This window comes from Prionailurus viverrinus, chromosome B4, assembly GCF_022837055.1.
Source record: "Prionailurus viverrinus isolate Anna chromosome B4, UM_Priviv_1.0, whole genome shotgun sequence".
NCBI classification, from domain to species: Eukaryota; Metazoa; Chordata; class Mammalia; order Carnivora; family Felidae; genus Prionailurus; species Prionailurus viverrinus.
Genome location: NC_062567.1, coordinates 50,707,637 through 50,734,945, shown reverse-complemented (window position 1 = coordinate 50,734,945; position 27,309 = coordinate 50,707,637). Strand labels below are relative to the sequence as shown.

General features: G+C 37.2%; 1 protein-coding gene across 2 annotated transcripts in view; it reads right to left on the bottom strand.

The window, feature by feature from the left end:
- Positions 1-27,309, bottom strand: part of PDE3A (phosphodiesterase 3A) — a 311,245-nt gene that overhangs the window by 40,078 nt on the left and 243,858 nt on the right. For both annotated transcript variants that reach the window (XM_047866450.1, XM_047866451.1), the window contains exons 3-6: positions 24,921-25,178; positions 23,299-23,453; positions 16,876-17,000; positions 775-994 (exon numbers count right to left, since the gene is read on the bottom strand). In XM_047866450.1, coding sequence (XP_047722406.1) covers positions 775-994; positions 16,876-17,000; positions 23,299-23,453; positions 24,921-25,178 — 758 coding nt within the window. The remainder of the gene's footprint in view (positions 1-774; positions 995-16,875; positions 17,001-23,298; positions 23,454-24,920; positions 25,179-27,309) is intronic.

The following is a 27,309-nucleotide window of genomic DNA, read 5'->3' as shown; positions in this document are numbered from 1 at the left end:
GACAAGACATGACTTCTTATTTCTAATTCTATTGAAAAATGATAGAGCAATACAAACCGATTGCTTAATTGCATTCAGAGACCCATTTGGTCCAACTGTAACCTGTCATGTGTTATTTGCATATTTTCAAAGTGGGAATTGCATGCTTAAGATAAAATACCCTTAAAATCAATATAAAATCCTCCCTGGATATAAAAATATTCCAACACATGGGGCGCCTGGATGCCTCGGTTGGGTGTCCGACTTCAGCTCAGGTCGTGATCTCACGGTTCATGGGTTTGAGCCCTGTGTTGGGTTCTGTGCTGGCAGCTCGGAGCCTGGAGCCTGCTTCAGATTCTGTGTCTCCCTCTCTCTACCCCTCCCCCACTCAGACACACACACTCTATCTCTCAAAAATCAATAAACACTAAAAAAATTTAAAAAAATTCCAACACAACATCCTATTATACTAAATGACTTGATACAATTTTTTACTTACAGGTTTTATGCATTCTTCATCAGTAAGCAGAGGAAATATACAACTAATTATTTTATATCATCTCCAAAGTTTAGCTGTATGGACTGTATGGACTCTAAGCTTTATATTAACAGACAACCACACACAAAAAATTAAGTTTCTATTCAACATAAAATACATTATCTTCTACTTTTCCTGTCCATTGCTTTGTCAAACCTCCACATAGCTATGTGGACTGGAGGTAAGTGTTCCTAAGAAGAAAACTAGTATTCGTTTTCTGATGAGTTAAACTCTAGTTAACACGATAAAATCCTTACCTGCTACATATAACAGGTGGAGGGAGGATCTGAGGAGATAGGTCAGGGGCACTCTGAGTATAAGTTAATGCCCTGTGAGAACTTAGGCCCTGTTTGGCAGCTGTGTTGGCAGATTCTGGAAACTGCACTGCAGAAATTTTGCTGACTGGGCTGCTGGCGGGGGTCCCTTGGGGAGGTGAGGAACAGGGCGATGAAAGAGGTGAAATTTTAGCTAGGGCACCTAGAAAGACAAAGATTTATTAAACCACTAAATAAATTTTTTGGAAATTAGAAACTGCAGCTCTTACGCTTCACCTTAGACCCCCTCTCATTCCATCAGGACCACGTGATGCACTGAGTGAGCACTCAGACCACGGGGCTTGCCCTCTCTGCACACCACCATCTGGAGACAAGGTGTATAGTAGGGTGTCTCCATGGCATGAAATGGGAAGAATGGATCATCATGAAAAGATCAGTGGCAATGTTGGCAAGTTGAGCTAAAGCCTTGGTGTCCTGGAGTAACTTCAGGACAGAAGGATATTATTTTCTCCTCCCATCTTTGTTTCTTCTTGTCATTCTGACATAATGATAATAATTAAAATTTCCTCGTGTGTTTGCCTTCTCTAAGGTTGAGAAATTTTTAGCAGTAACAGGATCTGCTATTGTTTTAAACATTAACTTATCTGGAGCAGAGTTTGGCAGGTATCCGATGCTTAAAATTCGTAAATAAAGAAGATATATTTTTGAGAGGCAATTAACTTTATTAACCATCAACATTTTTAGTGAACCTACGTTATTGGTGTGAGACAGAACTCTGATCAGAATAGTATCTGAAGAAAACATTTAAAAATGTAATATGATCCATTTCAGATGAAACAAAAGGACTAAAGCCTAAATTTTAAGCGTTGATATCTGTGCCAAAGTGCGTTTACTCTCGATTGTGAAAACTGTACAGAAAACTGGCTTAGATTTCAAAGTGCTGATACTTGAGTACAGGGACGAGATCTTTTGAAGTTCCATTCTCCCAAACACAGAGAAGGCAGCCTGCACTGAAAACTGAAGAGAGAACTATCTTCTGAACAGCCATCTGCTTACTGTTTTCCAGCATTTTATGGCTGAACAACCTACTGTAAGGCAAATGAAATGAAATCTTGAGTTGTTTTCTATTTCTCACCACTCAAGGGAAACACACAACAGGCAGCTCTCACATCATTGACTAATATGTGTGGGGAACTCGCGGCTGGCTTAGTTTGCTTCCAATGTCCAGTTCTCTCAAAAGTTTGATATATTACACCCGAAGATTTTTGGGTCCATTGAAAGTAATATTAAGCGTGCTGAAAGGCTTTTGTAATTTCCACGTCTTGTTGGCATCATTATTTCTTTTGTTTTGTTATACCAGAGGAGAAATTGTGCTCTTCCTTTGTTTGATAAATGTAGAAGCTGGGAGCCCCTCCTATCCTCCTACTCCTTTCAAATATTTCTGTTGTTGCTTTTTTTTAAGTTCATTTATTTATTTTCGAGAGAAAGAGAGAGCACAAATGGGGGAGAAGCAGAGAGAGAGGGAGACGGTGAGAATCCCAAGCAGGTACCATGCTGTCAGTGCAGAGCTGGACTCAGGGCAAGATCCCACAAACCGTGAGATCATGACCTGAGCCAAAATCAAGAGTGACAATGCTTAACCCCTTAACCGACTGAGCGACCCAGGCACCTCTCTATTGTTGATACTTGATCAGTAGCTTAATCACTTGCCTTCATAGGTAAAGAAATCATTCAGACTCGGGTTAAATAACCTTCCCATGGTCACAGTGCTAATGAACAGGAGAATATGGAGTGAGTGCAGCTGTTCTTAGTAAAATGTGGTTTTAGCCCATACTTCTATCAGAGGCTGTCCGAGGAGGAAGAAGAATCCATGATCTGCTAGACAGCATCTGTACTGCACTTAACAACAACACGCCTAAGGGTTTTTATACTGTCTTCTATGTCTTTGGAAAAGATTTAGCTATTTTACCAAAGACACTGACAAACCTACACAACATATAATCTCCTAAACAAACAAAACAAAAACTTCCCTTAAGTCTTAGAGTTTCCCAACAAATCTATCATTGTGTGCAACAAGTGGGTTATAGGTGTCCTGTGAAGTACTAGGGCTGTAAATTTTTTTAAATAAGATTTTATTTGTCTTTCAGAATAAATTTAATTTTTAATATTATTTCTAATATTTTGTAATGATATTGTATTATATTTTTATAAAACAAAGGAAATAAAATTTTCACCAAGCTCTAAATCCTTTCCCCTTTCTCCACTGCTGTCTGTGGAACACTACTGTATTCACACGTTGTATCACATATAACACATCATATATACATCATACATGTATGATTTACATCATATGCTCTGATGTAAAAAGGTTGGAAACAACTAGTTTAGACTATTTGTTAGATTATGGCCACCTACAGATAATCTTAGAAAAGCAAGGTAAACATAAGGAGTGGGATGGAGGTATGACGTTGTATAAAGAAAGTGTCTGCACAGAGAAATTTTGTGTCCTGTTCCAGAGACTAAGGATGAAGTAGCCAACAACAACAACAACAACAGCTCTCGTGGAGCTTCCACTCTCTTGGAAAAGACAGAACCTTAAAAAAAAAAGAGGTGGAAGAGGTGGGGAAAGGAAGAGAAAAGAAAAAGAAGAAGGAGAGGAGGAGGGATTAAAAGAAAAGAAACTCCGGTAGTTTTAAGTGATATAAAGAAAAATTATGCAGAGAACATAGAACAAAGAAAAGAAATTCAGAATGTTCTAGGGGTAAAATTTGAACAGAGGCCTGGTGCAGTAAGGAAGACATTTAGACAGTACTGGGGAAGCATGTTTCAGAAAGAGGGCCCTACCTGGGAGAGGTCAGAAGGTCAGTTGGGAGGTCAGTGTGGAAGGGAAAGCAGCTTAGTGAAGGGGAAGGAGGAGCAGGGGACAGGGAACATGTTCAGAGAATCTGCCAGGCAAGGCTGTAGAGAGCTGATAGGCCAAGGCAAGATTTTAACCGCTATATTTTGGAAAAAAAAAAAAAAAGACTTCTGACAGGCACTGCTTTAGGCAATTCTTTAATTATTTTGATAGTTAATTGTGAGTTTTTGAGTTTTCCACCACTTTTTTTTTTAATCAAGTCAATGGGAGTAGTGCCATATGTGTCTTAATACAACATATTTTCTAAGGGAAATTTATGAGAAGAGTGATCTTTTTCATTGCAAATTCTTTATAGCTGCCAGCTGAGATTCTCAGAGAAATGCAATTCCCTCTTAAATACAAATTTAACAATCCACTCAATGATTAGAGTTCTTGGAACTCAAGGATTGACTAAATTTAAACAAAAAGCAGACCTTAAGACTCCAAACTTACTGCCTGGGATGAAATTTAAAATAAACCTTGTAAGAGAGGAAAAGCACGTTACTTCTGTAGTACTGTTGGTCTACATATTTTGAACACTTCTGACAAGTACAAGCCCTGGCAACAACCATGAAAAGAGGGATATTTGCCTTCAGTTACAAAGATGGCAACATAGGATGTTCCCAGCTTAGCTCTCCCTCACAAGAACAACCAACAACTACTCAACAAAAAACACCACTGAGAGAGTCCTAGAACGTGGGGGTGAGGCTGAAGCACTCCCTGTGCACCACAGAGATCAAGACAGACTGCATTAGAAGGGTAAGAAAAGAAGCTACAGGATGACCACGCTGCTCTAACCCCAGCAAGCACAATAATGCGCAAAGTCTCTCCTGAGATTCTGGTTCCTCCTGCAGGAAAAGACAACCCAAGTGGATAACGAGCACCCTTCCCAGAATTGTAGGTTGCTCTGTGGAAGTCCCTATTCTGATCTGTACCATGGTGACTGCAGGGGAATCTGTGAGGCTCAACCACTGGGAATCGGACTGTGATATATAAGGGGAGTAGGGGTTTGCAACAACTAGGACATGGATCTTGGCAGATCAAGTTCATACAAGCAATGCCCAAATAGTAATCTTGACCAGCAGCTTTGCTCAGCTGCAGAACCAAGCTGGGGGCACACACAGATCAGTGAACTTGGTGGGTGCAGATGTGCCTGATTCAGATTCTTAAGCAAGGAGTTTTGTCAGCTCTAAAGCCCAGTATGTCCATACCCAGGCAAGGAAGTGAGTCATAGTCTCCCCCACTGTGGGGAGTGTCTTCCAGCCCCATCTGATCAAAAGGATTGGTGACAATTCCCAGAGGCAGTGAGGTCTGGTGGCACTTGAGCCAAGGGGTGCAAGGGCAGTGTGGAATACCCCGAGAGCAAAGCCAGTGCTGGGTGTGGAGTGTTCCCATGCTATGCACAGGCAGGGAGATTCATTCATAGCTAAGCCTGAGGGTGACTCCTAGCCACTCTCAACCTGAGAGCCTGTTTGGGAAACTGAAAATAGCTGGAATGACACCTCCCCCTCCTGCCCTGAGACAGCCCTACTCACTGTAGAGAGTGTCTTATCCCCAGGTGACCAACTTTTGGAAGTTGTGTGGTCCAGCATCACTGGAGCTGACACATGGGCAGGGAGAACAGACAACTTTCAGAACAAAGCCAGTGGCCCTGCTTGGTCAGGGAACATGAGATGTGGTACAGCTTGAGTAAAGACAACAAACAAAGAGCTTTGTAGGCTTTAGAGCTGCTTCTCCTGCTGTGGCCAAGCAGAGAGTCTAAGTTTTTACTCCTACACGTTGCTAAATACAACCTAGAGCCTGTCTGACCAGGTTCTAAATAGAGCACACGGGAAGCTGCATAACCCATCAATAGCCTTACATACAGTGGCACTTGAACAGAGAGCACAGCCTGTGGGTTCCCCCATCTGCAGAGCAAAACTGATGACCTTACCTAACCAGAGCATTCAATGTATACTCTGGCCTGATTCATGTCCCCAAACAACAAGCTGCATAGGTCCGGGGTCCCTGCTAGGATCCCTGTCATAGTCTCACTATTACTGTATATAATAGCAGTCCTGACCATCTACTAAGCCTGACCAGAGAATCAATGCATTGTGGAGCCCGTATTACAGCCTCATTTAGGTAGGGGACCAAGCCAACAGTCCTATCCAATTATTATCAGCCAGTGGCACGCTCCCTCATTCCCAACCTCAGAGCTTGAACAGCTGTTTCACTCCAAAATAGACCACAATAGCAGGTCCTACCTGCCCAAAGACATTATCAGGAGACAAGCCAGAAACAAACTGAGCTGACTGGTGAAAAGTGTCTCTGTAGAGCAAACCTGCAAAGTCTGGAAAAGAAGCTCAGTTACCCAAATGCATAGATACCAACCTAAGAAATCAAGGACCACAAAAACGTCAGATAAATATGACACCACTAACATAAACTAATAAAGCTCCAATAACTAATCCTAAAGAAATGAAGATCTATGAACTGTTTGACAAAGAATTCAGAATACCCCTCTTAAAGAAGTATAGTAAATTACAAGAAAACAGACAACTAGACAAAATTAGGAAAGCAATGCAAACAAAAAGAGAAGTCTGACAAGGAAATAGCAACCATCAAAACAAACCCAAAACCAAATGAACAAAAACCAAACAGAAATCCAAATTTGAAAGACAGAATAACTGAACTGAAGAACTTAATAGAGAGTTTCAAAAGTACATTCGACCATGAAGAAGAAAGAATCAATGATCAGGAGAGTAGAACATTGCAAATTACACAGTCAGAGGACCAAAAGGAAAAGAGAATGAAAAAGAGTGATAAATGCCTATGGGGATTATGGGGATACAATGAAAGGAAATGATATTTGTGTTACGGGAATTCTAGAATAAGAAAGGAAACAGAAGGGACAGAAAGTATATTTAAAGCACCAATGGCTGGAAACTTCCCAAATCTGGGGAAAGAGATGGCCATCCAGATCCATGAGGTCCCAAAGACCCCTAAAAAGTTCAACCAAAATAGGGCTACACCAAGACAAATTACAATCAAAGTATCAAAAGTCAAAGACAAAGAATTTTAAGAACAGCAAGAGAAAAGAGAGTTTGTATATGTAAGAGAACTCCCATAAGATGATGGGCAGATTTTTCAACAGCACTTTTCAGGCCAGGATAAAATGGGATGATATATTTAGAATACTGAAAGAAAATAACTGTCAACCAAGAATTCTATACCTGATGAAGTTCTCCTTCAGAAACAAAGGAGGGATTAAAGACTCCCAAACAGACAATAGCTGGGGGACTTCATTACCATCAGACCTGCTTTGTAAGAAATGCTAAGTACATCTTGACTGGAAGTAAAAGAATGCTAATTAACTTCATAAAAAGGTAGTGTAAATCTCACTGATAATGACAAATATAAACTCATAGATTCTGCAATATGGTAACAGTGGAGCATAATTCTCTTACAGCTCTTCTTTAAAAGTTAAAAAAATGTAAAAATAATCATAACTACAATAATCTTTATTAGTTATGCAACATAAATTACATGTAAATTATAACAGCAATATAATAATCTTAGATGTGAGGGGGAGAAGAACTCAAAGTGTAAAGTTTATGGATTATACTGAAGCTAAGTTGTTATCAGTTTAAAATACCACATTTAGGGGGCGCCTGGGTGGCGCAGTCGGTTAAGCGTCCGACTTCAGCCAGGTCACGATCTCGCGGTCCGTGAGTTCGAGCCCCGCGTCAGGCTCTGGGCTGATGGCTCGGAGCCTGGAGCCTGTTTCCCATTCTGTGTCTCCCTCTCTCTCTGCCCCTCCCCCGTTCATGCTCTGTCTCTCTCTGTCCCAAAAATAAATAAAAACGCTGGGAAAAGAAAAATTAAAAAAATAAATAAATAAAAATTAAAAAAATTAAAAAAAAAATACCACATTTAGGGGGCACCTTGGGTGCCTCAGTCAGTTAAGTGTCTGACTCTAGGCTTCAGCTCAGGTCATGATCTCACCCTGTGTGGGGCTCTGTGCTGATGGCACGGAGCCTGCTTGGGATTCTCTCTCTCCTCACTCTGTCCCTCGCCTCAAAATAAATAAACTTAAAATAAAAATAAAACATGGCATTTTAAGTTTAAGATACTGTATGTGTCATGGTAACCACAAGGGAAAAGCCTTTAATAATTACACAAAAAAATATGCTGAAGAAATGAAAGCAGATATCAAAAGACATTAAAATAAAATGTATAAAAGATATAAAAGATATAATAATAAAATATTATAAATAATATAATAAAATAATAAAAGATATAAAAATAAACAGCAGGCAAGGAAAAAATAAACAACAGACCTACAGAATAGCCAGAAAACAATTAACAAAATGGCAATAGTAAGTCCCTACCTATCAATAAATACTTTAAATGGAAACAGATTAAGTTTTCCAATTAAAAGACACAGAATGGCCAACTGGTGAAAAAAACATAATTCAACAACACATTGCCTTAAAGATACTCACTTTAACCTTAAAGGCACAGTAGACTGAGAGGGAAGGAAAGACATTTCAAGAAAATGGGTAACCCAGAAAAAACGGAGTAGCAATACTTTTTTCAGACAAAATAGACTTTGAACTAAAAATGGTAAAAACAAAGAACGTTATTTATAATGTTACAGCATTATTTATAATGTTACAGCATATGTCTTTACAGCAAGAAGACATAACAATTATAAAATATTTATGCAACCAACATTGGAGCACCTAAATACATAAAGCAAAAACTAACAGAGCTACAAGAAGAAATATAGTAATAGCTGGGAACTTTAATACCTGACTGTCCACAATACATGGATCAGCCAGAGAAAGAATCAATTAGGAGACAGCAAATTTGCACAACACTATAGACCAAATGGACCCAAAAGACTAATAATAGAATAATCTACCCAACAGCAGAATACACATTTATCTCAAGCACACATAGAACATTTTCTAGGATAGACCATATGTTAGGCCGCAAAACAAGTCTTAGCAAATTCAAGAAGACTGAAATCAGGGGCACTTGGGTGGCTCAATCAGTTAAGCATCTGACTTCAACTCAGTTCATGATCTCGTGGTTTGAGTTCCAGCCTAGATTAGGCTCTGTGCTCACAGTTTTGAGCCTAGAGCCTGCTTCAGATTCTGTGTCTCCCTCTCTCTCTGCTCCTCCCTGCTCACTTTCCCACTCTCTCAAAAATAAATAAACATAAAAAAAATTAAAAAAAGAAAGAAGATTGAAATCATACCAAGTACCTTTGCTAACTACAATGGCACAAATCTAGAAATCAGTAACAAGACGAAAACTGTAAAAATTCACAAACCCATGGAAATCAAACAATACCTTCCTGAACAACCAATGGATCAAAGAGATTTAAAGGAATTTAAAAAGTGTCTTAAAACAAATGGAAAGACAACACATCAGAAACTGTGGGATGCAGCAAAAGCAGTTCTGGTAGGAAAGTTCGTAGCACAAATGCCTACATTAAGAAGAAAGATCCCAAATAAACAAGTTAAAATCTACATCTTAAGAACTAGATAAAGAAGAACAACTTGAACTCAGAGTTGGCAGAATAAAAGGAATAATAAAGAGTAGAGCAGAAATAAATGAAATAGAAAAAGAAAAACCACAGAGTAGATTAACCAAACTAAGAATTGGTTCTCTGTAAAGATAAACAACACTGACAAACCCTTAGCTAAAAGAAGCAAGCGAAAAAGAGAAAGGGCCCAAATCAACAAAATATAAATGAAAAAGGAGACAATACAATGAATACCACAGAAATTCAAAGGATCAAAAGAGGCTACTACAAATAACTATATACCAACAAGCTGGACAACCTAGAAGAAATGGAAAAATTCTTGGAAACCTATAATTTACCAAGACCAAAGCACGAAGAAACAAAATCTGAACACACTAATTACTAGTAAGAAGGTTGAATCAGTAATCAACTTTCCCAATGAAGAAAAGCCAGATGGTCTCTCTCGTAAATTTTACCAAATATTTAAAGATTAGCACCAATTCTTTTCAAACTCTTCCAAAAAATATTGAAAACAAGTAAAAACTCTCAAATTCACTTCATGAAAATGAAAACATTCACAAAAAAAAACTGTCCCATGAAAACAACCTAAGTAACTATCAATGGATAAATGGATAAATTATACACACACACACACGTGTGTGTATATAATGAAATATTGTTTAGCCATTTAAAAAAAAAAAAAACAAGGAAATCCTACCAAAGGCAACAACATGGATGGACCTTGAAGACATATGCTAAGTGAAATAAGACAGAGAAAGACAAACATTGTATGATCTTACTTATATGTGGAAACTTTAAGTAAACAAAACTAAAAGCACCAAACTGAGAAAAAGAGATCAGCCTGTGGTTACCAGAAGCAGGGGGTGGGTGGAGGAGAAATTAGAGGAAAGTGGTCAAAAGGTACAAGCTTTCAGTTAGGAGGTAAATAATGTAGGGATGTAATGTACAACATAAGGACTATAGCTAACACAGTTGTATGATATATAGAAAAGTTGTTAAGAGTGTAAATCATGTGTGTTCCAAGCACAAGGAGAACATTTTTTCTCCTTTTTCTTGTCTTTCTTTTCTTTTTATTATATCTATAATGAGAAAGATGGATGTTGTCTGAGCCTATCATGGTAATAACTTCACAATATATGTAAATCAAACCATCATGCTGCGCGCCTTAAACTTACACAGTAATGTGTGTCAATTATTTTTCAATAAAACTGGTGGGAAAAGCAGGAATATTTTTATATTGTAGGTGAGAAGATAAAGGTATAAATATATAAATTCCCTTTTTCCCAAATCAAAGTATTTCATACAGTGCACAGTAAAGTTTTAATAACAAAAAGAATTAGGAATGCTATAGAAAATGGGTACATATTTACATTTTTAGTCTTTGAGTAGAAAGAGATACACCAGTGCTAAGAATAACCAAATACTCTTTATTTCTAGAAAGGGTAGATTACAAGTAAAGTTATCAGATGCAAGGAAGAGGATATTCCAAGGAAACAAGAGAAATGCCTTCCTTACAAATCTTCAAGAACAAATTATATTCTAGGTTTGTTGTTTTTTTTTTTTTTTAATTTGATCATGTACTAAGTTAGAAGACTTAACTTTATGAGCTTTGGAGTCTCATCCAATTTCATGTTGCACATTTACACATGCACATGCATGGGGTGGGGAAGGGATTCAGTTAAACATATTCTTTATTTTTATTTTTAACATTTATTTATTGCTGAGAGAGACAGAGCATAAGCAGGCGAGCGGCAGAGAGGGAGGGAGACACGGAATCCAAGCTCTGATCTGAGCTGTCAGGACAGAGCCTGACGCAGGGCTCGAATCCACGAACTGTGAGATCATAACCCGAGCCTAAGCTGGATGCGTAACCAACTGAGCCACCCTGGCACCCCTAAACATGCATTCTTAATTTTATTTATCATTTTGTATTTGAGACTCCAGGAAAAAGATACAGCTTATGAAATATAAATCTTTGAATGATTCAAACCATCCTGATGTGAAATACATAAAACTGACACATTTAAAAAAAATTAAAAATGTAACTTTAAAATTTTAAAATCCCAAATCCTTTGAGTGATTCAGTTTTTAATTCGTTGCTTCTAAGAGCATGAGAAAATGTGTCAAGACACTAGGAATTCTGGACAATTAAAGGGAGATGATAAACAATACTGGAGGAAAATTACTTAAGTGAATCCATCTGTTTTATGCTGTAAAACTCTCATTTTAATTTTAATTGAACAAGAAAGGAGTGAGCATGTCTAATAAATACATGTCTCTTTTCTATGCCCTCAGTAAAATGGACAGCCCTAATACTTTTCCAAAACAGAAAATGTATCTACCGTATAGAGAATGCAAAAAGAAACAACCCCCTCCCCCATAACCACCGAGCACCATAATTAAAGTTCTCTCTCACCTCAAATTTTCTGTACAGAAAACTCCGTCTACCTTGTAGGTGTAGAGAGATTTGTAATCACTGCAAAAGGATTATAAGAATCTTATAAAAATGAAAAGAATCTTGAAAGGTTCTACTGCAAATGCAGTAAGTATGACCTGGAGGAATTTTAAAAGCAGAATGACAATGGCAGCTCTACATTGCCAGTGACTCCTAATAAAAAAGATTGAAAATGTAAATTATATTTAAATATCCTGCTCCTGCGCTTTAATCAAAGGACTTCTATGTGATTTTATCCATTTAATCAAAGGACTTCTATGTGATTTTATCCATTTATATTAGCAATTGTATAATAATTGGCTTGTTTCAACTATTTATATTAACACTGATTGAGCTAGAGAATACACTGTTTTGCTTGATTCGTGGAAAGAATAGATTTCATTAGTTCCCTCTGGAAACATTACCTTTCAGTGTTTATTCTCTATGCTTGCATCCCCCTATCCTCTCTTGCCTATTACTTCTTACTTTCCTCCTCCTATTCTCTTCACACTTCATTTGGTTCCATTTCCTTATACTCTTTGCCACATAAAGGGGCTTTTCCTAGCCCCTTTCCACATAGGCATCTCAGTCAATAACATCAAACAGATCACACCCACTTAGCTCAATCAACACCAATACGTCATCAATGCAGAAAAACAAAGGTTTCAAAACAGAAGAGCCCATCTGATCAGGAAGAACTATAATTGAATTTCAGCTCTCTGATTCTTGATGGACTTTCTTCCCTCTTGGCAGACTTTCAGGGATTTGTTTAGTTGAATTCAGCATGCATAGGATGTAGGTTATTTTATAAACATTTAGTTCTGCTGTGACAGCAATCTATGTCACAATGCGAAATCCCCTCCAAAGTAATCATGATGGAGATACCTTATGTACTTTATGGCAAGAATGGAGAGAGGCTCTCACCCGCCTGGGTTCTAATTTCTACCATCTGCCTTTGGGGTATGTAACATGGAAATTTTTCTCTTTTTGTACTCTGTTCTTTCTTCTTGACTACAGTTGTATAAACTGAGGAGTAGGACACAGGAAGATGAGGCTGTTCCTCATGTCTGTGCCATCATTTGCTCTTTATCTCCAGTGAATGCACCAACTATAGTTTTCAGCTTTTTTTTTTAATTGACATATAATTGACATGGAACATCACTTTCAGGTGTACAATGATTCAGCATTTGTACACCAATTTTGGTATATGTACTGTCAAAATGAGCACATTGGTTGTTTATTTTGATAATTTTAATTTTCTAACCTAAATGAAGAAACTGAGAGATACAAAATCAAATCCTTCCATTGTCATGTACTTGGCCAGACAGGAACAACAACAAAAAAAGAAAATCCTAATTTTAAATTACCTCCATTTGTTGTCATCAATTTTCTTCTAGTATAAAGTCATTGGGACAAAATAAAAGATTCAGGAATAACTGTGTGAACTTGGGCAAGTTACTTAACATCTTTGTGCCTCAGGCTCCTCATCTGAGTCCTTTTCCTGAGCTACACAAGAAAGTAGAACATTTACATTTATATTTCATCCCTTATGGTACATATTATTATTGTCTGATATTTTAATACTGTCCTTAAAAATTAAAAAAAATACTTACAAATCTAAAAATACTATTATTTATGCACATAATATTTGATAAATTGATGGTTTTTAAATTTAGTAACCATTTTTATTAGATCTCAGACTTCTCTTCTATTACTTTGCTTTCTAGAATACATCCATCCTAAATTCCTTTAGTTAAGATTTGGCAGGTGGCAAGGTTTTGACTTTCTGAAAATATCTTAGGAATCTGAAAATTCCTCTACTGTTGTGAGATAGATGTGCCAGCTACACAATTTCAGGCTATTATATTCTCTCAGAAAGACTATACTTTCAGGGATCATTGCTAGAGTTCGTTATATTCTCTCAGAACTTGGAAGAAAAATGCTCTGTGTTCTGATGCCCTTTATTTTAGATAGTTCCGCTCGCTCTCAGACTGACTTGCTTTCCCTGAAATTTCCTTTTTCTCTGGCTGACTTTAAGATTTTTGTTTTGTTTTGTTTTCAGTGTTGTGTAATTTCAGTATTTTGTCTTTGTGTAACTTTTTTTTTGCCTTTACTCTGCTCTTCCTCAGCATTTATGTCCCCTATCCTGTACTAAAACTATAATGTTATACTAGCCTTTTCTTATATTCGTACATTTCTTAAAATCTCATACTCCCCATTTTTCATCTCTACCACATTCTAGGTAATTTCTTCATATTCTCCACTCACCAGTTTACTATTTCTCCCTTTAATAGTGTATTATTCCATTTAATCTATCCTTTTTCCTTGATTACATTTCTGAAAGTTATATTTAGCTGCTCTGCAGTTATGTCTTCTCTCATTGCTGTTATTTTTTATGACCTCATATTTTCCTTAAATTATTTACATACCTTAAAGTTATAACATAAATATGTAAATATTTTAGCATTTAAATATTTCAACCCTTTTAGAAATCTGTAAAGTTGTTTTTGTTTGTTGTTTGTTTCTAACTCATGGCTAGAAACCCTGTGTGTGTCCTTTATGTGTGTTTAGTGCTCTTGCTTACAAGCTCCAATTTGTTTGAACTTGATAGGTTAGCCCTTAACTGGTGATGCTTTCCTCCAAAATTATTTGCACATATTTTTGTAGAGAACCAAGGGTCCCACTGACCTAGAATGACTTTAGTGCCCCCTTAAAATCTCTCTCCGGCTTAATGTGGAATACTCAAATTCAGTTCCTCTGTCTTGATGGAGCCCAAGATGAGGATCCATATTACTCAGGTCCATATTTCTCAGGTCATTAATAACTTCTAAATTACATGACTTAATGAACATTACCAAAGAGCAGAGAGGACGAGATTAGTTTTTGGAAACCTGCATTGCTTTTAGTGGTTTCTGTCAATGATGCAATTCTAACAAAATCATACTTTCCAGTTTTTCCCTGGAGTCTTTTCTGGAGGAAGTGTCTTTCTACACTAAACAGAGACTTAAGCAAAGTTGTTGCTTACGTGATTCCAAGAAATAGTCACCAATAGAAAGTGGATGATCAAAGGGGAAAGAGAGTACTAAAATTTCCAGATGTAAGAAACAATAGAGGAGATGCACCTCTTTTAAAATCAAGTTTCCACTTCACGGTGGTGTCTTGAAATATTAGTGGAATGAATGTGAGCACTGTTTCTCTGACCCACATAGACACTTTGCCATTTTGAGGACTTCTGGTTCTGGCTATGATGCCATAGTTTGTAATAAACCCATGTTTCTTTGAGAACAAATAGAAGAGTTTAAAAATAAAAAGCTTTTAAGACAAGATGATCAATTCAGAGGGACTAGGTTCTCAGAGAGAGCAAAGAGAAGATACCACGGAAGGGTAAGCAAAAGTCTTAGGAACTGTTCTTCCTTTCAGAACATTATTTACTGACCATTTGCATCGAGCAAAAGTCTAAGAATCTAAGCAGAAGGGTGCAGCTATTAAGGAAGCAAGTCAGCAGAACTTTTAGCAACGTCATGACGCTAATGACAGGAAAATTGGAGTCTGGGACTGCCGCCATGGCAGCTAGAATGTGAATGTCTAACGGCCAAGTGAGAAGGGGGCAGTTTTTCCGTGGAGCCTTTTGGAGAATTCTTAAGCTGCTATAAAGGCAGAAGATTAAGAACATACGCCGGAAGCTACTGAAAATTTCATCAGAGTTTTCTGCAGTGCTGAGAGGTGAAAACTTCTAGTCAGAACATTCTAAGAAGAAGAGGTCATCGTATATACCCCAGATTCTCAAGTGACATTCTAGGAGGGGGACAATCTAGCAAAAGAATCTGACAAAAACCATATTCCAGTCTTGAATCAGCCCAAATTCTAATTAAATGAAGTAATTTTACCCAAAACATTCACTTTCCTACCTGAAACATACTTAACTATCCTTAATTTTGATATCTATACTCTTTTCCATAGATCTCCAGGTCCTATCTGCATGTCTGTTTCCATCCCCCTTGTGCTTGCCAATTTTGCCACTCATCTAGACTCAAGTTCCTTAAGCTTTCTCTCAATGTGTTGGATCTTATCTCTTTTCATCTTTCATTATTTGAAAGTCTTCCCTCTCTTCCTCATCATAGCCTTTAACACACTAAATAGTAGTAGCTATCGATCTGTTTGTATTCCCCACCAGAATGTAATTCTAGTGACAGGAGGAAGTGGGTCTGGCTTAATCACTGCCATATTCCCCAAACTAGTTTAGGGTCTGAGACTGTGATTGCTTCACAAATATTTCTTGAATAAAGGAAGCTCAAGGGAAGGGAGAAGCTGATGCTTAGAAGTATACAGTGTACATTGAGTCCAACATGGAAAACCCCATGCAAGAGTTATATTCGAGATACCAGATGGGAGAAATCACATCAAATTTCATTTTGTACCAGTCTTGAAAGGTAAGGAAAACTTCCTGCCCATTGTGCTATTGGGTTTTTTCGTTGCTAATTTGTGGGCTTTTCCAAAGGGCTCTGAAAGGTTCTGAACTGTATTTTCTCCAAATTTAATTACCTCTTCCTTTCATACACCCCTTTATATATGAGGGGATGAGTGACATAAAGAATTTATTTGAGGGGCGCCTGGGTGGCTCAGTTAAGCATCTGGTTTTGGCTCAGGTCATGATCTCACAATTTGTGGGTTTGAGCCCTGTGCTGGGCTCTGTGCTGACAGCTCAGGGCCTGGAGCCTACTTTGGATTCTGTGTCTCCCTCTGTGCCCTCCCCTGCTCATTCTCTCTCTCTCTCTAAAACAAACTATAAAAAAATTAAAAAACAAAAGAATTTATTTGAAAGAATTATAATATGTATAGCAAATGAAGCATTTCTTAACTCCTATAACTACCATACTCCTGAAAACTAATTTTAACACTAAAAATAAAATTGAAATTGGCATGTACATCATTAGCTTTTATATTACAAGATGATGCTTCCACAGATTATCCTCAATGATGATACTTATTTCCTATTCATCCAATAAGTTCAAGATAGGATACCTAGCAGAAATTGAAAGCATCTGTAGAAATTTAAGAAATTAATTGGTTATTGAGGCTCTTCCTTTTTAGAATAGTCAAACCAAACATATCCTAGTATGAATTCTCAGAATCTTATTTCAACACTTAAGGCTTAGTTTACCCCATGACTACACACTCACTAAGGAGGAACTCTTCTCCTAAAAAGCTACTAACCTGGTCGATTTGGCTTTTTTGAGTTTACATGGTTAGCTGCAGAAACAGCATAGGACGAAGTGAAGGATCTGCTTTTGGTGAGGGTCATCATCACTGGGTTATTCCAAGAATCAGGACAAACAGCACTATAAAGACAGAGCATAAAGAAAAATGAAGAAATTATTAATCAATTATTGGGATAGATCTTGCCAGAACACAATCAGCATTTCCATATTCAGCTTGCCAATCTGAGTCATGGTCCAGCTTCAGCAACATGACTACATTACTTCCAAATAAAAAAAATAAGTTATCTGAGCTCAATTTCTGCTTCAGGGATACAGCAGTTACTCATCAAACATACTGGGTTAATAAAAGAGGAAAGATAATTTTCCTATTTATCCAGTTAGTAGGAACCAGACACCTTCTTAGTGTACTATTATAATCATGTTCCTCACAGATTTTCTAAAAACTTGACAAAGTTGTTTTTTTAATGTTTATTTTTGAGAGAGAGAAAGAGCAAGAGAGCATGTGTGAGCTGGGGATGGGCAGAGAGAGAGGGAGATAGAGGATCTGAAGTGGGCTCTCCAATGAGAGCAGAGAGACCAATGCAGAGCTCGAACTCAGAAACCACAAGATCATGACCTGAGCCAAGTTGGATGCTTAACACACTGAGCCACTCAGGTGCCCCAAATTTGACAAAGCTTTTAACAAAGTTCGTAATTTACATTAGTTATGAATGGCAGGTGCCTCATCTATTCTTGGTATATCTGAATTCGAAAATTAAGTGATTATAAAATTATTCAAAGATAGTATTCTTTGCACAAGCATTTTTTTTGTGAAGAAGAGTTTAGCAACAAGCATTTAGCCTACAATTTATTTTATTGGTGACACCCTGGAAAGAAAGGGATGCTGAGCCAAATCCCCTTGTAAACACGTTTATGATGGATATTTTGATAAACACAGTGATGCTGTTTAGTAGGAGAAAGGTAATGGACAGTAAGTCTTCATCTAGGGATGCTTTTATCAAGCTATCCTTGGTTTGCCTAGATTATAACTATAAATAAATCTGGAATTAATGGATCTATGGAAGGTTGGGGAGGAGAATATTACACACCCATGTAATTAATGGGATATGAATTTTGGAGGTGTTCTAAAGCAAAATTTATTTGAATGCAGTGCTCAAAACCTTAAGTTAAATCTGAAACAGAATATATTGTAATTTGAGAGAGAAAAAAAATTTAGGAAGCTATGTTGGCAATCTTGGAATGCTCCATGGGAAAAACACCTGGTCATGTTTTGCTAATACCTTTGCGCTTTTAAACATTTGTAAATTTGGTACTAGGTCAGATCTATAATTTGCATGAGTATAACTGGACAATTTGACATTCTGCCAATCTTGGACAGGCAGCCTCCTTTCTGGCAGTGTAAGCAGGATGTACCTGGTCTGTGTGGCTTATTGTAAATAAACCTGAAATTGATGGAGGCATGGAGTCATGAATGGTGGAGATTGGTCGTGTAAGATGTATAATTAATAACACATAATTTAGAGGTGTCCCATAAGCAAAATGGCTTCCTCTGTACAAGCAACATTATGCATGAATTACTTAGAATTCTGCATGTTAAATACAAAATAGACCCATGTGCTAATGTGGAACAAAAGGACTTTTTTAGGGGGCTGCACTAATAGTTTCATACTTCTTGAAGGGAAGAATGCTAAGCATGTGTTTTACTACTGCCTATATTCTCTGATTATTAGTAACATTAGCAATGAATAAAATCCATAACTTACAGGGCACCTGGGTGGCTCAGTCGGCTGGGCATCCGACTTTGGCTCAGGTCATGATCTCACGGTTTGTGAGTTCGAGCTCCATCTCGGGCTCTGTGCTGACAGCTCGTAGCCTGGAGCCTGCTTTGGATTCTGTGTCTCCCTCTCTCTGCCCCTCCCCACTCATGGTCTGTCTCTCTCTTCTTCAGATATAAATAAACATTAAAAACAATTTAAAAAAATCTGTATATTGAATTCCATTTAACACTCTGACACTTACGTTACTTCTTCATTTCTTATTTTCCTTTTCACATTTTTCTTCACTTACTGACTTAGGTATTTAAAAACTTCATCTTTTCTCCTAATTCTAATAGCAGTTTACAAAACAAATTATAACAAAGACATGTTATAGAGTGAATGAACTATAGAATGAACTCCAGTGATTATCAATTAAGAAAAGCACACAAAATAATATTTGTTTCATATTCTTCTTGAAATCTCATTCTAGGCATTTCAGAATGCCTAAAATTCTGAAACAATGAAATCAAAGAAAACTTAGAATCTGAGATAGATAACTACACTATTTCTTTACAGCGCTGTTCTTTAACTTCTTTTGCTTGACTGAATGACCAATAAGATCACTATGAAGAATTTTTATGCAATGTATATTGGCCTAGGAGTTTTAATTTCTTAGTACATAACACAATGAATGGTTATTACTTTTCTATGTAGACTTTTAAAAGAAAAGACCTTAACATTAACTGCATTTTATTATATTTGTATATTTGTTATTATCACAAAAAGTTTTCTATTATGAAAGCTAGCTCAAAAGCTGTCTACTTTTTAATGAAAACATGGAAAATATGCTAATTCTGCAAAGTTTTATAAAGTATAATAGAGTACCTTTAATAATTAAGTTAATAAATGAACTTGAAGACAAATTAAAATTCTAGCTATACAGTCCTTAATATAACATTTATTAAAACAGATATCAACAATAAAGCTATATGTTTATGTATATGTAGATATACGTATATGTGTATGTATATATGTGCATTATAATTTACTGGCACTTTCAAATACATTGCCTTCTGTGAGCCTCACAATAGCTTTCAGCTTTGGACTGACCCTCACACCTTCATGATTGCTGTTTCAATCACATAAATATGTACATAATAATTTGGGTTTGGAAGAGGAAAGTAGCTTGGGGAAACCTTTACTTGGTCACCTCAAGCTGACTACAGGAAAAGTTTGTACATGTCTGCTGTGGAAGATCTCAATCCCCTTCCACAAAAGTAAATTTTATAATCTTAGTTCTACCCATAACAACACCATCCAAGGTTCAAAAAGTCTTACCAGATCCTAAGTTTTTGTTGTTGTTGTTTGTTTTTAAACCAAGTTTCCTTTCTGCCTAATATACCGAAGGAGGGGTCAGTTCAGTCACTAGGGTGTGATTTATTTCAGACTTTTGTGACTTATCTCAAGCCTATTTGTTTTTGAAGCATCTGGTATTCTTCTACCTGATTTATCTCACAATTGTGCCACAGTTCCCCCTTCTCTGAAGGATTCTTTGCAGAGGATGCTGAGGCTCAGACAAGGACTGCTCTTCAGGACACGCATCTCTGAGTGGTAGGGCCAAGGTCTTTCTGATCCTCAGTCCAGCGTCCTTTCTACCCGGCTGTAGGTAAAACTACCCAGGAGTGAATCACCTAGCTAAATACTGAAGGGGACGTAAGGTAAGCTGAGGGTTGCTCCTAATTTCCACTTCTCACCTCTGTTCTTCTGATAACTACAGTCCTCAGAGTCTTCAATAGGCACATAGGAAAGGAAGAAACAAAAAGGCTGAAAGGGAAGAAACCACAAGGGCTAACACTCAAATCAGTTTTGAAATCGATCTGTAGTTTTATCAATAGGTCTTCTAAGTGAATTTTTAATTTTGGTTTATATTCAGGGCTGAAGATGATCTATGGCTATCTTTTCACTGTTTTCACCCATGACAAAGGAGTCCACCAAAACTAGTTGTAGTTAATGATGGTACTATTGCCACTAATATATGGTTATTCCCTTAAATTCTCTTCAGAATGAATTTCATTTACTCATTGTGGTGAAAATTTGTACTGTTTTCAGATTTATATCAGGATTTTCAATAGTATAGTGAAATTAAGGAATAGTAAAATTAAGGGGGAAAGTATACTCTGGCAAGTCAGCTTTAAGTATTTTTTTTTCTTGGACAAAGAAAATGAATGAGATTTTACACTCTTCCTAAATTATGTTGAAAATATTTGATTATGAGTATTTATTTCATTAAGTAGGATGACAGGATCCCTGGGAGTTCAGCTCATAAAAGTTCTTGAAACCCTCTTCATGGGGCGCCTGGGTGGCACAGTCGGTTGAGCGTCCAACTTCAGCCAGGTCACGATCTCGCGCTCCGTGAGTTCGAGCCCCGCGTCAGGCTCTGGGCTGATGGCTCGGAGCCTGGAGCATGTTTCCGATTCTGTGTCTCCCTCTCTCTCTGCCTCTCCCCCGTTCATGCTCTGTCTCTCTCTGTCCCAAAAATAAATAAACGTTGAAAAAAAAATTAAAAAAAAAAAAAAGAAACCCTCTTCATGATAATTTCAGTTACAGTTCTTAATCTCACTTAACTAAGAAGAAAAGAAATATAAGAAATGAAATGTGACAAGAAGTAACAAACAATTACAGAAATAAAGGAATCATGCAAAAATGCACAAATGGATTTCTGGCAAAGTCACTGTATGGAAAAAAAATCATGGGGCATTAGCTATTCTATGACAGAAATCCTGGCAAAATTGGTCCGTAAAATAGCTTCCCTAAAGATATACACTGAGAACAAAATCCATTTTCTTTCTTTACAAAAAAATTTTTTTAATGTTTATTCATGTTTGATAGAGAAAGAGCACAAGCAGGGGTGGGGCAGAGAGAGGGAGACACACAATCCAAAGCAGGCTCCAGGCTCTGAGCTGTCAGCATAGAGCCCAACATGGGGCTTGAGCTCAAAAACTGTGAGATCGTGACCCAAGCCAAAGTCAGACGCTTAACCAACTGAACCACCCAGGCACCCCCAAAATTCATTTTCTTAAGGAACAAATATTTAACTATGACCCAGTATCACTTATCGATATTTGCTGTTGGAGACACTGACAATAGTCAATATTTTCAGAGGAATATATCACCAAAGACCTGTAATTTAAAACTTTAGGAAATGTTCATGAATCAGATTGGGTAATCTTCTCCTGTGGTGGCATTTAAAGTTTTACAGAAGTTCAGGTAATAAAATGGAGAATTACACTGATACGTGAAAGAATCATTTGAGTTTGCTTTGGATTCTATAGGTTCATTAGACTATCCATGTTAATATGGGAGAAACCAATTAAACATATTTTTAAATGACAAAGAAAGAAAAGTTAGTCATTAAACTTCTAATTCTAAAGGTTTCCATTTCTCTGCCAATCTCAAAATAGTGCTTTATTGATATTCAAGGCCCAGATCAGGAGAAAATTACTTTTAATATTACCTTCATGGAGTTCAACAAAGATGTGGTTATTTTTTAGTCATTTCATCATTAATAAAACTGATGCAAATGTTTCGAAAACCTGAAATCGTATGGGAAATGTTCTCAAAATTACTGAATTCATACAAAGTATGCTATTTTTATTCTAACTAGAAAAGGACAAACACAATAGCTCCCTCTAAAAGCACCTCTTTCATGAAGTTTTCTTCAAAATTCTTTCCAGATCTTAACACTATCTTTCTTTAGCTTTGGTAATTCTGGCTTTTAAATCACTTTGTAAAATTTTAATTAACATACTACATAAAGTCTATTCTGTTTCTCAAATGAGATATTGTCAACATATTAGTTTCAGGTGTATAATGATTTGATATTTGTATATATTGTGAAATAATCACCATAATAAGTCTTGTTAGCATCCATCACCACACAGTAAAAAAATTTTTTTTCTTGAGAGGAGGATTTTTAAGATTTACTCTTTTAGCTACTTTCAAATGTGTGATATGGTATTACTAACTATAGTCACCATGCTGTATATTATATCCCTATCACAATTATTTAAAACTCAAAGTTTGTACCTTTTGACCCCCTTTCCCTATTTGGCCCACGTCACCCCCCATGTCCTGTCTCTGCTAGCCACCAATTTGTCCTTTGTCTAAATAAACTTTAAATCACCAAATGTTTGAACATATCCAGATACCTTCCGGATGACGATCTACTTTTTGATCTGATCTTTTGCCTTTCATATCATACTAGGATAACCGGTCTGGTGGGCTGGGGGAAATCTAACAACAATTTGCAAATATCAGGTTGTATACCTTTGATTTAAGAATCTCAATATGAATCTCAGTCTCTGTAAAATCTAGCCTACCTTTGCTCTGGGCTCAACTCTTCCCATCCTGTCATACTGGCGGGCATTAACTCAACTCCCTGTTCCCATTTACATGTAAGGTCACACAACACAACTTAAGCCTAACTATCTAATATTAATCCCTATAGTACTGCTCTGCATTTAAACCATATACCATCTTCATTTTTGACACTGGCCTCCAGGCAACTGTAACTAGTTGGGCCACCTTTCCTCTGCAATTTATCATTCCTTTTGGCAAATAACTTCTCTAGAGACATGAAACCAACAGGAGCATTGCCTAACCTTGATGAAGATGCTTCATGCAGTTTGATGCTGGCACTACGGTCCCTCCGGACTGGGGCAGGCTCCAAAGTGGGTAGGCCTGTGGCTGAGGTGGTGGTTGTCCAAGTTGATGAAACACGTCTCAACAAACCAGGAGGCAAACTCCTTCTCAGACGCTAGGAAGAAGGAGTGTTGATTTTATTATCAAGCATATTTTTGATCACTGACTTCTATGTAATATAATGGGAGGAAATGGGTTTTAAATTGGAAGCAAATTTATTAAAATCTATTGGCTGAATATTACCTATCTGGATCTAGGTGGTCAGGAATTCAATAAAGGAATGAATATTACAAAATTAACATTTTGGGGTCTTCATCTAAACGATGACAGGGGCTCCTGGGTGGCTCAGTCAAGTTGAGCATCCAATTTCGGCTCAGGTCATGATCTTGCAGTTCGTGAGTTCAAGCCCCGCATCGGGCTCTGTGCTGACAGCTCAGAGCCTGGAGCCTCCCTCAGATGCTGTGTTCTCCCCCTGTCTCTCTGCCTCTCCCCCACTTGCACTGTCCCTCTCTCAAAAATAAACATTAAAAAAAAAGAATGACTCTGATACTAGCTTCCTATATTTCCTAAAGGTCTGAATATTCATCTTAGAATGTAATTCAATAGTAAGAGAAGAGGTCAAGCATTTTACATATCAGGATTGATGCCTAACTGCATGTCTCTTTTGAGACTGAAAGGAATCAGTTAATCTTTCTTCATTCCTTTACTGTCTTATCATGCTTAGCCATACTTTTTGCAGAGAAGCAGATGTTCAAAAAATTATGTAAATACCTAATTGAGAAAGCTGTGTGAAAAACACATTCCTGAGTCAAGAGACTCAGAATAGCTAAAGCAAGGGTGTTACTGACTGACCACTAGCTAAAGAGGACAGAAGCCTGTTTACCAAACAGACAACTGCAGGATGTGCCAGAGATGACTTAAAACTTTTTTTTTTTTAGTCTTTACTATGACCCATTCTCATGCAAGGTCTAAACTGGCTGTAGGATCTGATTTCCTACAGCTTATGTTTGTAAAACTCCGATCTTACATGTAAAAAGAAAGAATTCTACAAATAACTAAGGCCATCTTTTACCTTAAATAATCCAGAATCAATCAAAACTGTTCTGAGTTCAAAACTTCTTGGGTTTGGGAAAACCAGGAGCATACTCTGAAGGGTATCACACAAAGAAATCATGTGCAGAGCATCCTTGGGTTTCAGAAGACACCAGATTTTAAACACTAGGAGCAGGGACTTTTTCCTGCCCCCACCCCTCACTGCTACATCTTTAGCCCACAGAACAGAGCCTGGCATAGAGGAGTAAAATCTTCTTCAAAGTCAAAATAATAATAATAATAATAATAATAATAATAATAATAATAAAGGTAACATAACGAGGTAAAGCTTTCACTTGCAGAAAGCTATTAGGTTTAAGGACACAAGTCTTTATGTTTAAATTTTTATTAACTTTGATCACCATGATCAACACGTCTTCACTGAGTCACTGACATAAATCTTCCATATGGGTGTGGGGTGACAACAAACAGACCCAGAAAACAAACAAAAAAAATTTAACCTTTCCAGGAACGTGTCCTTAATACTTACCTTGGGAATAGCCAGCTTGTCTTTTTCAGAGCTTTCTTCAGAATCAGAACAGGTGTAGTTTTCACTGAAGGAAATAACAGGATTCACGCGGGGCTTGTGAATAGCCTGGAAGGTGAGCTGGGTGCTGAGCAGGTTGCTCACAGCCCTCAAGGATGTGCACACGTTGGGGGGCAGAGAAGGGTCTGCCAGGAGGTCGGTAATGAGACCATGAGCTTCACCCATCACGGCAATATCCACAGTAATACTGGTTCCTGAAGACTGAGACACCAAAGGAACAGTCAAGTGAGAGAAGAGCTGAGGCTGAAGGCACAGACAAAATTGGGCTTTTTTCTCAGAAATGGGCTGATTGACTCTTTCAGGTTGCAGTAAAGTATATTCAAGTCACATTTCTGTTTCAAATTTACCCAAATGTGCCATGTCTTTTGCCATTTTTGTGTTCATGCATGTTTTTTAATGTTAGAACTTGGGGAGGGGTGAGACATATTTGAAGAAATCCAAAAGATAACTAGTTTTTCAAAGGCAAGAAGTTTCAGAGAACTGGGGGAAAAAACAAACAAACAAACAAAAACTTCCTATCAGCCACTCCTTATGAATACCTCAACATTTAACTGCACTTTATTTAGAAATTTCATTCTGAAAGTAACATTAATATACTGTAAACTTTTTTCTCTTCCTCCTTTTTTTAAAGTAGGTTTCATGCCAGCGCAGAGCCCAACACAAGGCTTGACTTCATAATCTCAAGATCAAGACCTGAGCTGAGATCAAGACTCTGACGCTTAATCAACTGAGCCACCCAGGTGCCCCAATGTACTGTAACTTTTAATTCAGTAATATTTTAATGTGATAGTTTAGCCTGGTATGTGGTAGTTATTTAATGAAATGTTAAAGACAAGCACAAAAAGCAACTCCATTTGTGATCAAATTCACACATTGTCCCTCTTCTTGTGGTTGGTAAGAATAGTCATTTTAGTTCTGGTATTCTGCGGCACATCTGTCATATTTTGCAAAGTACCTCTAACACTGAGAGTCATTATTCTGTATTTGCTGAAGAAAGGAAGAGCACAAAAAATGGAGGACAGGAATGCTCCCGGACCTGCTGGCCAGGCCCAAATGCAGGCAGGAAGGCATGAGAGCAAAGGAGAGGATGGGCAAAGTCAAGGCCAAGAGAGCAGGTGAAGCTTAAAGACAGCGCATCAAAGACCGTTAATACTGGAATAGTGCCACAATATGAGGCACAGGAAACCCACATAACTGCATAACAGATTCTGGAACTAGGCTACTTACATCCAAATCGTGACTCATAACCTTACCACTATCTAGCTGCATGATCTCTGTCAAGTCACTAAGATTCCATCCTGTGATTTCTACATCCGTAAAGTGGATACAGTAATAGCACCAACTTCAGAAGGTAATTGTAAGAATTAAATGGGGCAATACATGTAAAGCACTCAATATTGTGCTGGCAATTCTAAGTGCTCAATACGGATAATGGTAAAAATAATAATGATAATTCTAGAGTTTTTCAATAAGAGGATGTTACAAGTTTGGCTATATATTTGGAAGAAAAGTTTAATCATCTACAACAGACTCAAAAATAAACTCCAGAGAGATGAAAAATTTAAGCATATAAAATTACAAGCAATTTATTAAAAGCAAATACTGGGGAGTAAGTTATAATCTTGGATTGTTAGAAAAAATTATATAACTTCATAACCTGTCAATGAAATATATGACAGGTAGGAATAAAGACATAAGCTTCTATGTAAGAAAATACACCATAAGCAAAGGTAAAGAAGACTGAGAAAATATTTGCCCCACAGAGAAGAAGAAACATATCCAAATGAAGAGCTTCTAAAAAAAATCGATAAAAGACAAATTTGGATAAAGGGACTGAATAGACAATTCAAACAAAATGTAAACAATCAAATACATAAAAAGCTCCTTGTCTCCCACATATTTAAAATGCAAATTAAGGTAATGAAAACTTTTACTCATCAACGTGGCAAAATAATAAAGGATTGAAGGCACCAAGTATTAGTAATAGTTTGGGGAAATAAGCAGTGAGTCAAAATAACCCAGTATTTGTGGAAGGGCATTTTGCTGAGTCTATCAATGTGTCATTTAAGTGCATATATCCTATTATCCAGTAAAACAATGTTGACAGACATCTAAAGAAAAACTACAAATACGTAAAAACACGAGGACAAAGACACAAAAAGTACAATAGTACTCTTATAACAACCAGAGAATGCAGTCATAAATGGGTATCTACAGGGAAAATGATACAAAGTTGTATTCTGACTATATTATACACTGGTATATAGTTTTTTTTTTTTTTTTAAGATTTGGGTAGATCTATAAATGGTTACTTGAAAAAACACTCATATTG